The sequence below is a fragment of the Leguminivora glycinivorella genome, chromosome 20 (genome assembly GCF_023078275.1).
Source record: "Leguminivora glycinivorella isolate SPB_JAAS2020 chromosome 20, LegGlyc_1.1, whole genome shotgun sequence".
In the NCBI taxonomy this organism is placed as follows: Eukaryota; Metazoa; Arthropoda; class Insecta; order Lepidoptera; family Tortricidae; genus Leguminivora; species Leguminivora glycinivorella.
This window is the reverse complement of record NC_062990.1, coordinates 7,984,478-7,999,195: the sequence shown is the minus strand read 5'-3', so window position 1 is coordinate 7,999,195 and position 14,718 is coordinate 7,984,478. Positions and strand designations below refer to the sequence as shown.

The following is a 14,718-nucleotide window of genomic DNA, read 5'->3' as shown; positions in this document are numbered from 1 at the left end:
CATACCGACCAATCGCGTCACCATAAAACACCTTATTCCTAACTCAGCGTGAATTCAACTGTAATGTATTCAGTTAGGGTTGAATTTGCTTTGTGGTGTCGCAGGTGTTTTTTTGAGGTGGTGTTTAAGGTCGATAATATTCGAGACAGGAATGATAAGTGTGTGTACTGTTGTCTATAAAAGTGAGGATCGGGAGGATAATGCAACCGAAAGTGAATGACAATGAAGGTGATTACACGTATTTTGTGTTTTAGTGTGTAATAAAAAAAAAATAGTGCTTAAAATAACAATAAAAGTTGCATGTCTGTGTTGTGTAAAGTGGTGGTGGTATTTTTTATAATAATCATTAGAATTATTTTGGGGATTGGCCGTAAGTGCGTTTTCACATTATCCGATCCGATAGCGGATGTAGGAAAGATTTTAAAGGCAGAAATTAAAGATGGCGGCTTAAATATATAAGGATATCGCTCCTACATCCGAAATCGGATGGGATAATGTGAAACTGCACTAATAATGGTGTCTGGTCGATGCCTAAATGTAAAAAAAAAAATATTTAAATAGTAGTGGAAAGCATTATATTTTAAACCCCCTTAATTCGTGTAAATGGGCCAGTATTTTCAAAGTTTTATTGGATTTTTAAATTTTTATGTGGTTTCCACTCAGAATCGCGAGCTCTTTCAATCCGAGGAGAAAAAAAGTGTCCCAAGGTTTTTTTTCCCATTCCGTTACATACATTTTGTATAAGAATATCCATTGTTACAAAAAAAGTGGGGTGGACAATTTAAAAAAAATAGCCCAAATGTGAAACTTGAACAGTTTATATACTTTTTTTAAGGCTAGTACTCAAAAGTTTTGCCCATGCAGTAAATGTGCAATTGCAATTGCATGCAGGTTGAGAGAGAGTTATAGAAAAATCCTTTTTCCTAGGTGTCTATTTAACTAGGGCGTAAGAATATTGAAAACTCGAGTCTTTAAATCGATCCGGCAAGCCGTCGCGATGTAACTTAGGTACTCACGTTTGCAATATTCTATTTCCGCCCCCCGTCGCACAATATTCTATTTATTTTAGCGTATGAAATGTCAACGAAAATAACTTCCAGTTTTAAAAACTGGTTGGAATTTGAAATTGGCATCGTTATTCTAAAATACTAAATTTATGTACAAAAATTAAATTTTATTCGGCTATGTCCTAAAATTAGTAAGTAAGTAAGTAAGTAATTAAATATACTTTATTGAACCATTTTACATGTTATAAATATACAGAATGTGAATTAGAATTTTTATCAATAAAGCTTTTACTGAGCCATTTTTGCATGAATTTTATATGTGAATGTTTTAATTCATATTCTATTGAATTTATAATTTTTCAATTTATTTGCGGCTGTGATGAAATTTTAGAAATGTATTTTAATTTTTTATTATTAATTTTAATACAGTTAATGGTTTTTTTTATTAACTATATTAATACCTATACTTATTTAAAATATAGTATGTTTTATTGAGGTTTTTTATTTATTTACGTTACGCAAACTGATATTCGTCCTATTTCATTCGGAAAGGGTACATTAAATTCCTTCCCAGTTAGGAGGGAGCAACGTGACACTTTTGTGTTCAAGGACTTTATATTACCAGAGTAATAAGAGTTTGCACGTAATAAAATCTATAAAAAATTGTGTCGATTAAGTGCGCAATATTTTTACAAAAGCGATTTTTTGGGATTTCCTGATGGACGATGTCAAAAAGTCAAAAGCAGTATGTGTCACAATGGTATCAATATTATTTCCACCTTGTGCGTTAACACTTGAATTCTTCACTACGCTCAGGATTCTATTATAGAATCCCTCGCTACGCTCAGGATTCAATTATAGATTCCTTTACTTCGTTCATAGTTAAATGTACGCCCTCGCTGTAAATATGATGATGTAAATAGGATTGACAATCTTCATACTAAGAATCGTACCTCAATTTTTTAGCGCCACCTATTAAATACTATCAAAACTACACTGATGATGCCTACATTTTTTTTTTCAAAATGTGGATTGAGGTGATATCATGATATTAAAATAAAGAAATATGTCATTCGTTGTTATAAACAATAAAAATACGAAAAAATATTTAGGGGTAAATATCATTTTTGCCACTTCCAGGCTGCGAAACAGTGCCATCTAGTTTTATCTGTATACATTTCAGGGGTACACTTTTTTGTATGGGCTTGTCAGTCCCGGTATATATCGTCCTTCATTGTAACACAATCTACTATTTAATCAATCACCGTGATTCAACAATAGCATCTCATCATTTTGCTCCCTTGTGACTCAATACTTTTCCTTACAGTATTTATTGGCGGTATTGTGCATAGCGGGGGCTGCGGCGGAGGCGCCGGCGCCCTACGCGCCCAGTGGCTGGAGGCCTGATGGACCCGCCTTCGAGCTGCCACAAAGGGGACAGGTGAGACCAACAGTAATGGCCGACGGATCTAATCACCCAATCCATCGTTTAGTGTATCCGATCAGTCATTTCTTTATTTCATTGTAGTCATTTGGTGGATTGGAGAATTGGGCACAATCTCCCAATAGGCGAGACCACAAAAAAAAAACTAATTAGTACCTACGAAAGTTACATTATCAAAGAATTTTAGACACGTATTTTTTCTTTTTCCTCGTAAACGAAAAATGATGACGGTACAGTGCGTTGAAGTTTCGCGTGACGTTACGTCTAGGTACAATTTTTACTTAGAAGTGACATCACAAGCCCCCACTCCGGAACTTTGATGTTCTATAAGTATTTTTGTATTTTTTCATTACTTAATTAGAAAACCGGCCAAGAGCGTGTCGGGCCACGCTCAGTGTAGGGTTCCGTAGTTTTCCGTATTTTTCTCAAAAACTACTGAACCTATCAAGTTCAAAACAATTTTCCTAGAAAGTCTTTATAAAGTTCTACTTTTGTGATTTTTTTCATATTTTTTAAACTTATGGTTCAAAAGTTAGAGGGGGGGGGGACGCACTTTTTTTCCTTTAGGAGCGATTATTTCCGAAAATATTAATATTATCAAAAAACGATCTTAGTAAACCCTTATTCATTTTTAAATACCTATCCAACAATATATCACACGTTGGGGTTGAAATGAAAAAAAAATATCAGCCCCCACTTTACATGTAGGGGAGGTACCCTAATAAAAATTTTTTTTCCATTTTTTATTTTTGCACTTTGTTGGCGTGATTGATATACATATTGGTACCAAATTTCAGCTTTCTAGTGCTAACGGTTACTGAGATTATCCGCGGACGGACGGACGGACGGACGGACGGACAGACAGACATGGCGAAACTATAAGGGTTCCTAGTTGACTACGGAACCCTAAAAAACGAAAAATATGTGTTCAGTATTTTTGGACGATCTAACTGACGGGGTGTCCTGCCGTTTCGCCAAAAAAACGTTTCGTCAAATTTCATTTCCCAATAATCATATCGCAATAGTTTCATTTCCCAAAGTATTGTTTGGCAAAGGTATGTTTCGCAATGAATTTGTTTGGTCAAATTATCATTTGGCACAATTTTACTTAGTCAAATTTTATTTAGACAAAACTTTATTTCGCAAACGTTTTTAATGGCAAAACTTATATCCCAAAAACATGTTTGGTCAAAATTTCACATCGCAAATTTCGAAAATATTTAGGCATTTGCATTTTCATTTCTACGGGAATAATTTAATTTACCGAAGATTTTTTTGCCAAATTTAACTTAAAATTGTCAAATGATAATTTCAGTTTTATTCCCAAGGCTTCAGTTGGACAAGAAAAGTTTGCTCAACTTTATTTTTGTCAAATTAATTACTGGACAAAATTATTTTGTCAACTATTTTTTTGTCAAAAAATGTTTCTACAAATTACACCATGCAAAACCACGTTTGACAATAAATATTACAAGGCATAAATGTAATGTAATAATTTTATTGGTATTGTAACAGAAAACTCGTGTGCGACAGGGTCAGTTTAGGTGCGACGACGAGCGAAGCGAGGAGGAGCGTGTTAGGTTGACAGTGAGCAAACTGGAAATGGCTTTTTAAAGTAATTAAAAATTAATAGAACATAATGGTCTTGAAAACATAAGGTTTCTTTTTAATAAAATGTATCCGGACATGAAGGTGAAAATGTCATCCTTGACATTTGCAGCAGGAGGAAAAAAAGTACGACATACACATTATTTCACACAAGTCTTGGACACAAAGTATAAAATCAACAAACAAATTTCTAGTGCGCCATTTAATTACAATATATTGGGAAATGGAAATTTTGCCTAACAATACCTTTGACTAAATAATATTTGGTAAAATGAAATTTGACCAAGTAAATATTTTGGGAAACAAATACTTGCCAAAAAAAGTTTTGCTAAATGTCAATTTGCGATAAGTTGTTTTGCCAAACGTTTATTTGGGAAATGATAATTTGGGAATAATAGTTTGGGATGTGAAACTTTGGGAAACGTTTTTTGACGAATCGTCAGTAAACCAACTGACGGACTAAACAGAATGCCACTTTTTTATGTAGTCGTCATCCTTATTTCAATACTGATGTATTAGATTAGCCTAACAAACTGTCTTTGAACTGAAATAAATGTCATGAATATACAAAGAAAAAATTACCAAGGCCTCCAAGTGTCCAAAGCTGTCAAACTGACTTTGATTGATTTTTTGGATTTTTTTGGTTTGTCTCAAACTGTCTTTGATCTATCTGGAAAAAGCTTATTATAAAAATAAATATTATAAAAAAATATGATTGCTCTGAAAATTCTGACAGGCGTTAGAACAGAACTCATGCCAGTTCAAAAGTTCAGGGTGAACGAAATTTTAGAATATACTCAAATTTAAATGGACGAAGTGCTTTATGACCTCTTTTTTCTCAGAACCCCAACTACCTGCCTCCCGTGGATCCACGCACGCCAGCTAACGTCCCTGACGCAGACATCGACGTGACAGTCCAGGGTCTGCCACCTCGGCAGGAGCAACAACCGATCTTCCAGCCATCCCCTATCGGAGGGCAACAGTATGTGGGACCCAACTTCAATGCTGATATCAGGAGTTTGGATCAGGGCTTGAACCAAGCACAGGTAAAATTCATAGTCTATCTTCAAGAAAACTCTATGAACCATAGATCCTCGTACACAAGTATTAACATTGGTGTAGACCTGATAGTCCCTGGTGTATCACTACGGTAGGAGCAGCAACCAATCTTCAGCGATCTCCTATTGGAGGGTACCTAGCAATATGTGGGAGCGAACGTTAATGCTGATATCAGGAGTTTGGATCAGGGATTGAACCAAGCACAGGTAAAAGTCATTCTACCTGTGCTTGTGAATTTCATAGAGTTCTATCTTCAACAAAACTCTATGAACCTTGGATCCTCGCTCACTAGCATATTTGAGTTGGCTATAGCCCCAGATGCTACTGCTACCTCCCTGGATCCCTAGTAGTCTATAGGGATTTTAATAATATAAATTATTACAAATGGTCGAAGGACGTACACTGTAATTGATTAACATGGAGACAGGCATAAGAATAGTATGAAAATAATTAAAATATCGTCAGATAATTAACAACTTCCGAAATTTAAAACAAAATACAAGCTTTCCTTTTGTTTCTAGTTCCAGATACAGCAGCAGAAAACTCAGGAATTCGCTCGCCAGAAACAGGAAAATGAAGCGAGATCACCAAGCACAAACTCACCAAATCAATTCAACCCAAGAGGCACTGTTCCTTCAAGAGCTCCCGCGAACCCAACTCAGTCCACCATCACACCACGACCAGATTTCAGAACCACTTCCACAACTCCTGCTGATCTTGACTTAAACGAAGGGGAAACAGACGAAGTTGGATCTCCAGCAGTATCTGAAAAACAAAGGGTGTCAGTGGAAGTTTCCAGGCAAAACATTCAAGAATATCCTCCTGAGTTGTTCCTAAATCCCTTAGCACAGTTAAGATTGCAGCCTTTCCAGTTTGGAAAATCCCCTATCGTATTACCAGGAGAACAGTCTCAGAAGCAAGTGGCTGGATTTGATGCTCAAACACACTTTGCGGCTTTGCCTTCAATAATAGCTCAACAACAGCTAGCTCAGCAACAGTTAGATCAGCAACGTGCTCTTCTTCAACAATATCCAGGAAATCAAGCATTTGTAGTGTCAGGACAGACTTCAAACCGTGGCTTCCTCATTCAAAGCCCGCAGCCTTTGCAACCAATTACGCAGTTGCAACCTCTCGTTCAGCCCGTGTCTCCAATTCAAGGACAAAGTGTAGTTTTACAGCCACAGGGTGTTAATCAAATTCAGCCGAATGTTGAGCAAACAAGACAGGAAAATGATGATGATGATGATGAACAACGTGATGTCGATCAATCTCAACAGCCCCAAGTTCAACCACAATTTGGTTTCCAACCACAACCTCAAGTCATTTACCAGCAACAACCTCAAGGTTTTCAACCTCAAGCAGTACAACCACAGGGATTCCAACCTCAAGGGTTACAACCACAGGGATTCCAACAACCTCAACTGATCTACCAACAGCCTGAGGTGTATCAACCGCAAGCAGAAACTGTTTCTCAGCAAGGTTTCCAACAGCCACAAGTTTACCAACCTCAACAAGTGTTTCCTCAACCAGCTCTCCAGCCAGCGTTCCAGCAAGATCAGCCTCAAATTTACCAGCCCCAGACCTCATATCAACCTCAAACTTACCAGCCTCAGTACTACACTCCAGACCAACAGGTTCAAGGACAACTAGTGTCGATACCAGCTCAAAATATTGACCAATTCTATCAACAACAGCTTCAACAGCAGCAGCTTGGCCAAAATCAAGGGCAACAAGATGCTTTGAGTGGTTTTGATGTGAACCAGCAAGGGAACAGCTTGGACCAGCATGATAAGGAGTCTGATGAGAATGAAGATGGTGCGACAGCCACCGCTGTTGCTACTGCTTTTGGGACCAGGTAAGTTACATTCATATTCATATTTATTAATGTTACTGATCGAAATAGTCTATTAAGGAAAGAAAATTGACAGACTGACGGTTGCGAAGAACGTGGTGTTATAAGGAAGGTGACAAGTTTAAGAATCTTAGGTTACTCTAGGTGTTTAGTCCACATTTACTAGAGCCAGAAAGCTTGCCTAAATCCTAAAGATCTTGGTATTAGCGAAGGATAACATGGGAAACTGATAAATTTCAAACAAATTTTAACAAAGCATGACATGATGTTCATTGAGGCATTTCGACATCACCTCAAAAGTCAGTGCAAAACTTAGACGAACTGTATGTTTTGATTAAATAACCAACAGTATCTACACGAATCTATACGTGCCTAAACTGAAGGTCAAATTTACTATAAACCATTTAACATTCCACGCTAGAAGCTACTGAAATGCACACCTTACGCGCACGTGATAAAATTCAGTTTCCAACGTGACTTTCCAGCTCAAAAGGATCCTTAATCTTCAAACGAAATAAGGTCCTTTCTGAAATCAAATTCTAATAGAAGTTTTGATTGTCATCATCATATCAGCTTTTTATGGCCCACTGCTGAGCATAGGCCTCTCTTATAATACACCACGTGTCCCGGTCCTGAGCTAGTCTCATCAGTTGTGACTCGAAATTTTTCGGATGTCGCCAGCCAACAGATCCAAGCGCTTCTTGCATCTGTAAGCTACCATTCGGTTAACATTTTAGTCCACCTACCATCACCCTGTCTCAGCAACATGTCCCGCCCAACTCCATTTGTCTTACTGTTCAGAAGCATAAGGATCTATTCCTATGGAAAGTCACAAATTCAAATGAGATGCCAAATTGCGAAAGATAATCACGTGCTTTGATGTCCGAGAGCAGTATCGGAGAATACAAAATAGGGAATACATTAGGCTAAGGTCGTATGAGGTTTTGAGGTCAGTTGATATAATGTAATATGATATGTTTGGAATTGTAATGGTTTCATTGATTGTTTTTATACTTTATCATATAGGTACAGTCGTCACTAATATCTGAATACGTCTTAACACCTTGATAATAAAGGCGCGTTCAGATATTTGTAAGCACCTTGACTGCTCCGATATGTCTGTTGGCGACTGTACACTTGTATACCTAGTCTAGGTATTGAATATTGCAGCCACACATCTTGGACGCTTTGTCCACAAATATATTTAATAAAAATAAAAAATACCTTGAAGAATATAAGGTCCGTAATGGTATGGAAACATAAGAAGCCAAGTTTGGGACTAACACTGGTTTTCACGAAAAATACCTATAATCTTGGGGATTATAATCTAGTTTCTTCGCGTCTATTTTCTGCCATTTTTATTTAAATTGGTATTTATGTATTATAATAAATAACATGGAATTTATCTACTAATTAACTTGTTAATTGCATTTAAGGGGACGGGTCTAGTAATGGTCAAGGCATCAATAATGGACATTATTGTTGCGACAGTGAATTTATAACAATAGTTATTTGTTAATACAAGGGTGCAAAGTTGTATTTTAATGCCGAGTGTGGAATTGAAAGACGAGCAAGTGAAAGGATTCTGAAAACACGTGTAAAACACGTGTTTCCGAGCTAGTAAGGGGAAAAACAGTTTATAGGTATGCACTGCGTCCATTATTGGGGCCTTGCCAATATGAGGGATGTAACAATTATAGCAATATTAGAAATGATGTAACTTTCAGGACCCAACCTCGTGTGTTCTCGACGTACGGAGCACCGGTCCCGAGAGCCCAAACTGCTACCACAGAAGCACCCGCCGAGGAGGTAAATAAGTTTACATTTTTAGGGTTCCGTAGTCAACTAGGAACCCTTATAGTTTCGCCATGTCTGTCTGTCCGTTCGTCCGTCCGTCCGTTCGTCCGTCCGTCCGTCCGTCCGTCCGCGGATAATCTCAGTAACCGTTAGCACTAGAAAGCTGAAATTTGGTACCAATATGTATATCAATCACGCCAACAAAGTGCAAAAATAAAAAATGGAAAAAAATGTTTTATTAGGGTACCCCCCCTACATGTAAAGTGGGGGCTGATATTTTTTCTCATTCCAACCCCAACGTGTGATATATTGTTGGATAGGTATTTAAAAATGAATAAGGGTTTAATGGTTCGTCCTCGATAAGACGTTAAACTGTCGTGCACTCAACAGTGCAAGTACAGCCAACTCAGAGCGCACTTCATAATATTGGTACGGTCTGTTTGGAACAACCGGTGTCAGGACAGGATACTGGTTCAAGAGCGGTGGCGGAAGAACGTCTAGCACGTCAACGGCGGCGCTCACAAGCCTAGTTAGCAGGCTTACTGTCCACTCACCAACACGCACTGGACGAGCGTGGTGAGTTAACCGTCCAAACCCCTCAAAAAATGAAACGTAAACCCAAAACTCGGCCCCAAGTGCCTGGCAGCTCCAATTGTGGTCCTGCCGATGACGGTGGGCAGTATCGCGTTGGAGATCGGGGTGCTAAGAATCCCCAGGCGGCGATACCTCTCAACCGTCAAACGAAAAAAGCTAATGTTAATAGGAATACTGATAATAAGCTGAATATTCTAACGTACAATGTCCGTACTTTAAGAACTGATGAAAGACTTTTGGAACTAGAGAATGCACTTAAAGACATATCATGGGATATTGTTGGACTATCTGAGGTGAGAAGGAATGGGGAAGACGTCATCGAACGCGATGAAAACATATTTTACTACAACGGGAAAGCTGGCGGTCTTAACGGAATTGGCTTTATGGTTGCTAAACGATGGAAAGACAATATACAAGAGTTCATTGCCTACTCCGAGCGGATCGCTGTGCTAAAATTTCGCATCACCGCTAAAGAAACTCTTACCGTTATCCAAGTATATGCCCCCACCTCATCACACCCGGACATAGAAATAGAAGAGTTCTACGATTTGCTAAGCAAAGCCTGCGACGAACACCGAAGTACTTGGAATATAGTACTCGGTGATTTCAACGCTAAACTTGGGAACAAGGAAGAATTGGATAACGACCGAATTATAGGACCTCACGGTTTGGGAAATAGAAATGAACGTGGTACCCGCCTTATCCAATTCGCTTTCGGACAAAACTTAAGCATCTGTAACTCTTTCTTCTACAAAAAATCCCACCGCAGATGGACTTGGATTTCGCCCGACGGTGAAACAAAAAACGAAATAGATTTCATTCTTACATCCACCCCACATAAACAAATTGTTCGAAACGTTGAAGTTATTAACAGAATTCAATATAGTTCAGACCACAGGCCCGTCCGCATCCGCCTTAAATTTGATTCAAAAATTTACCGACAGTTTAAAATAGTTAACAAAATTAAGAAAGTAGACAAAGAAACGCTCATATTGAATAAAGACCGTTTTAATTTAGAGTTGCATAATGCCTTCAGTTTATTAAAAAACAACGCTGACACAGCTGACGTCGACCAAGATTATTCAAAACTAGAGAAGTGTATTAGAATCGCAAGCAACACCATTAAAAATCAGAACCGTAAACTCAAGAAATTATCCAATGAAACTTTAGACCTACTCAAACAACGTGAATTATACCGATCGAATATTACTGGCACACAATACAAACTAATTGATAGGCAAGTTAAGCGAAACATTAGAAACGACATCAGAAAATACAATAACAGCTTAATACAAGTGGCATTAGAAAAGAACCGTTCCTTAAAAATAGCTAAGCAGGGCACATGTAAAGGTAAAACTTGGATAACATGTTTGCGCGATGATAGAGGTGTGAAACAAGGGCATCGGGAGAAAATAACACAGATCTGTACTAAATTTTATAAGCAGTTATATTCTGACCCCAATTTAGATTATGATTGTTCTCCTATCGTCAACTACTCCTGCCCTGATTCCATACCACCCATTACTGGCCACGAAGTTCATCTTGCCCTTGCAAAGATGAAATACGGAAAGAGCCCGGGTGAGGATGGCATCACGACAGAGGTACTAAAGATAGGAGAGCCTTCACTCTTACCACATATTACCAATCTTTTCAACTCCATCTTAAAATCAGGTAAATTTCCAGAAAAGTTTTGCCACTCAAACATTATTTTATTACACAAAAAAGGCAGTAAATCCGACATAAATAATTATAGACCCATTAGCCTTGTTTCACATCTCTACAAGGCCTTCATGAAAGTAATCGAACATAGAATTGCCGGTAAATTAGACAGTAACCAACCTCCCGAACAAGCTGGATTCCGACCTGGACTATCTACCACTGACCACCTACAAACCCTGAATCAGATCATTGAAAAGTACCACGAATTCAAACTCCCCCTTTATTTGGCCTTTGTAGATTTCAGTAAAGCTTTCGACAGTTTAACCCATACATCCATATTTACCGCACTACAAGACCAGGGCATAGATTCCACTTACGTTGACCTTATTCGCAATATCTACACCTCCAGCACCGCCAGTATAAAACTGCAGTCTCCCGGACCCTCCTTTGATATAAGAAAGGGCGTCAAGCAAGGCGATCCCTTGTCACCAAAATTATTCACCAGTACCCTTGAGCAAGTCTTCAGGAAGCTGGCGGCAGGGTGGGAACATAAGGGCATTGACGTCGGCGGAAAACAGTTAACCAATCTGCGTTTCGCCGACGACATCGTCCTCTTCTCTTCTTCAGCTACAGACCTCTGCGACATGCTGCAGGATCTAAGCAGGGCAAGCCTTGAGGTTGGATTAATGATGAACATGTCAAAGACTAAGCTCATGACCAATAGTGCAACAACAAAAGTAGAAGTGGATGGGCGAGAAATAGGATATGTCCATGAGTATATATACCTGGGCCAAATAGTTTCCTTCCAGGAACGGCAAGATAAAGAAGTCGTGAGACGGACCGAAAACGCCTGGAGGAGCTTTTGGTCCATGAAGGAGCACATGAAGGGAAACCTTCCAATATCGTTAAAAAGAAAACTCATGGACATGTGCATTCTCCCCATCCTTTCCTACGGAGCACAGACTTGGTCTTTGACAAAAGCTCAAAAATCCAAACTCAAGGTTTGTCAGCGGGCCATGGAGCGTAGTATTTTGAGCGTGAAATTAACCGATCGCATTAGAAATACAATACTGCGCTCCAGAACGGGAATAACTGACGTAGCTGCAACTGCTGCCAAGCTTAAATGGGACTGGGCGGGACACGTCTGCCGGATGCCGGATGCCCTGTGGGCCAAGATAGCCACACATTGGGTACCACAAATTGTAAGGCGTCGCGGTAGACCTCGCCAGAGATGGCGCGACGAGCTTGACGCCTTTGACGAGGACTGGTGGGAGACTTCAGGGGATAGGGATGCGTGGAGGAATTTGAGGGAGGCCTTTGCCCAACAGTGGGACAATACGGGCTCTTAATAAAAATAAAGGGTTTAATGAAAATGAATAAGATCTTTTTTTGATAATATTATTATTTTTGGAAATAATCGCTCCTAAAGGAAAAAAAAGTGCGTCCCCCCCCTCTAACTTTTGAATCATATGTTTAAAAAATATGAAAAAAATCACAAAAGTAGAACTTTTTAAGACTTTCTAGGAAAATTGTTTTGAACTTGATAGGTTCAGTAGTTTTTGAAAAAAATACGGAAAACTACGGAACCCTACACTGAGCGTGGCCCGACACGCTCTTGGCCGGTTTTGTTATTTTTAATATGAAGGACTTTAAATTGTACCCAGCAAAATTGTTGAACATGGTGTAGGGTTAAATTCACTGCTGTAAGTTGAACGGTGAATGCAGTGAAAGTTGTTTTGTTTGACCGTTTTGGCACGTTTTTGGCATTCGCTTTTTTCATTAATTTAGTACTTTATTAATCGGCATCAATAATAAGCGAATATGAAATAAGTAACATAACGGGTGACTGTTAATTTTTACTATAGTGAACTTTTTCATAGCTCTATGACAGACAAATAACGTCGTTCATAAAATGTACGAATATCTTTATTTATCAGGTCACTACGGAGGAGGGCCCAGCGATTGCAGAAGCTACCGCTGTTGCGAGAGGAGGTAGAAGGAAGAGTGCTAAATTGAGGTAAGTAATTATAAAACTTAGTTTGTATTCACAATGTCACAATTTCGTTTCCTTTCAATCCCTTTATTGCCAAGAGTGGCACTGAAACGAAGTAGTAGTTTAATGTGCTCTACCTACTCTTTTATGCCATACAGGCGTAATAATATGTATGTATGTATGTATGTATGTACAATTTGTATTTATCCATAATTCCATCTTACTGTCTTTACTGCTCTTGACAGCAACACCATAACTTTATGATAGGACACCGCTAGTCCACTATCTTAGAAATCCAGAGCATTAGTTACTGGCGAAGTGGGTAAGCCTAGTATAGTAAACGTAAACACTAAACTTGTAGCCTTGACATTCAAACTAGTATTCAAAGTTTTGAAATAAAACTATGGAAACGGATTATATCGCATATAATGAATTTACAATTCATCCGGACGTTTCGGACACTTTACAGCGTCCGTGGTCAACGGGTGACTGAACGACGGGTAACTATCGCGGTAACCGAATACAATATTATTCAAAGTTTTAACAAATTCCATGTTTCAGGAGCCGCCGCATCAGACCAGACAGTCCCATCTTCACCCTGGACAAGTCTGGCCGTCTGGTGCTCTTGTCTGGACAGGAGCGTTTGTGATTTACTAGTAACAGACCATTCGTGCATGGTGTTGGCAAAGTGTGGCAATGTCATCATCAGTGATCGGAGATTTTATTGCAACGTGCGGAAAATTGTCTAAGATTTTATTTTATTGGGTTTAGTGCATAAAAATACTACCCACATTCATAGAACAAGCAAAAAGATCTATTTAGCGAATCAAGTGAACTCGGTAAAACCCACTGAGTTGTCCGTCTTTGCTTGCAGCTTTCGTTCGTTAATTTTTATAAGTCGAAATCAACAAAAACATAAAAAAATGCTTCGTTACGTGATATTTAATTGCAACAACACCAAAATTATGCACACTCAAGGGCCTGAGACATAATTCAAAATCACAGGCAAGAGTAACAACTTCAGTACAAAATCTGACACGCTCGGCTCCTATACAAATAGATGAACTTGTTTCTTCTATGTAAATCTAGGTAGTTCTGTGACCCATATTCTATTTATTCTAAAAGTATTATTTTCTGGCGGTTTCGGTTAGGCAACGTGGGCTTAAAGTTTTATATTTCAACTTGACATATCGTGGCGTTGCAACCAAAACCCCGATCACTGGTAATCATTGATGTGCAGATGTAGTGCATAATTGTTTTCCATCGTTTTCTCGGAAATGTTCGTATTTGTCGTGTGTTCAGTCAATGTTATTACTTTTTCTTCTGAGACTGACTGAGAGAGCATGACGTTCGTAAGTTTCCGTGGAAATACGAAAGAAAAACATTTCGCACCGCACTATAGATATAGAATTATTCTGTCCTTCTATCAAAAGGTGACGTGCATGATGATTGACGCTTCCTCACTTAGTTCTGCTGAAGTTGGTGCAAGCTTCTGACAAGTAATTGTGATAGAATAAAAATAACAATAGTTATTTGTTTTACAAGGGGGCAACCGCACGTGCCAATATTGATACCCGAGCAAGCGAAAGATTCCAATATTGAACCGAGAGCGTAGCGAGTGGTTCAAAAAGTGGAATCTTGAGCGTTGCGAGGGTATCAAGGCACGAAGTTTAAACAAACTTTGCCACCGAGTGAAACAAAATTT

General features: G+C 38.7%; 1 protein-coding gene across 1 annotated transcript; it reads left to right on the top strand.

The window, feature by feature from the left end:
- The first annotated feature begins 207 nt into the window (after positions 1–207).
- LOC125237116 (mediator of RNA polymerase II transcription subunit 15-like) lies at positions 208–14,408 on the top strand. The gene is made up of 7 exons (XM_048144085.1): positions 208–228; positions 2,335–2,448; positions 4,902–5,105; positions 5,640–6,973; positions 8,698–8,779; positions 12,958–13,037; positions 13,575–14,408. The coding sequence occupies exons 1-7, from the start codon at positions 217–219 to the stop codon at positions 13,660–13,662; spliced, it is 1,914 nt and encodes a 637-aa protein (XP_048000042.1). The 5' UTR covers positions 208–216; the 3' UTR covers positions 13,663–14,408.
- Positions 14,409–14,718: the final 310 nt, after the last annotated feature.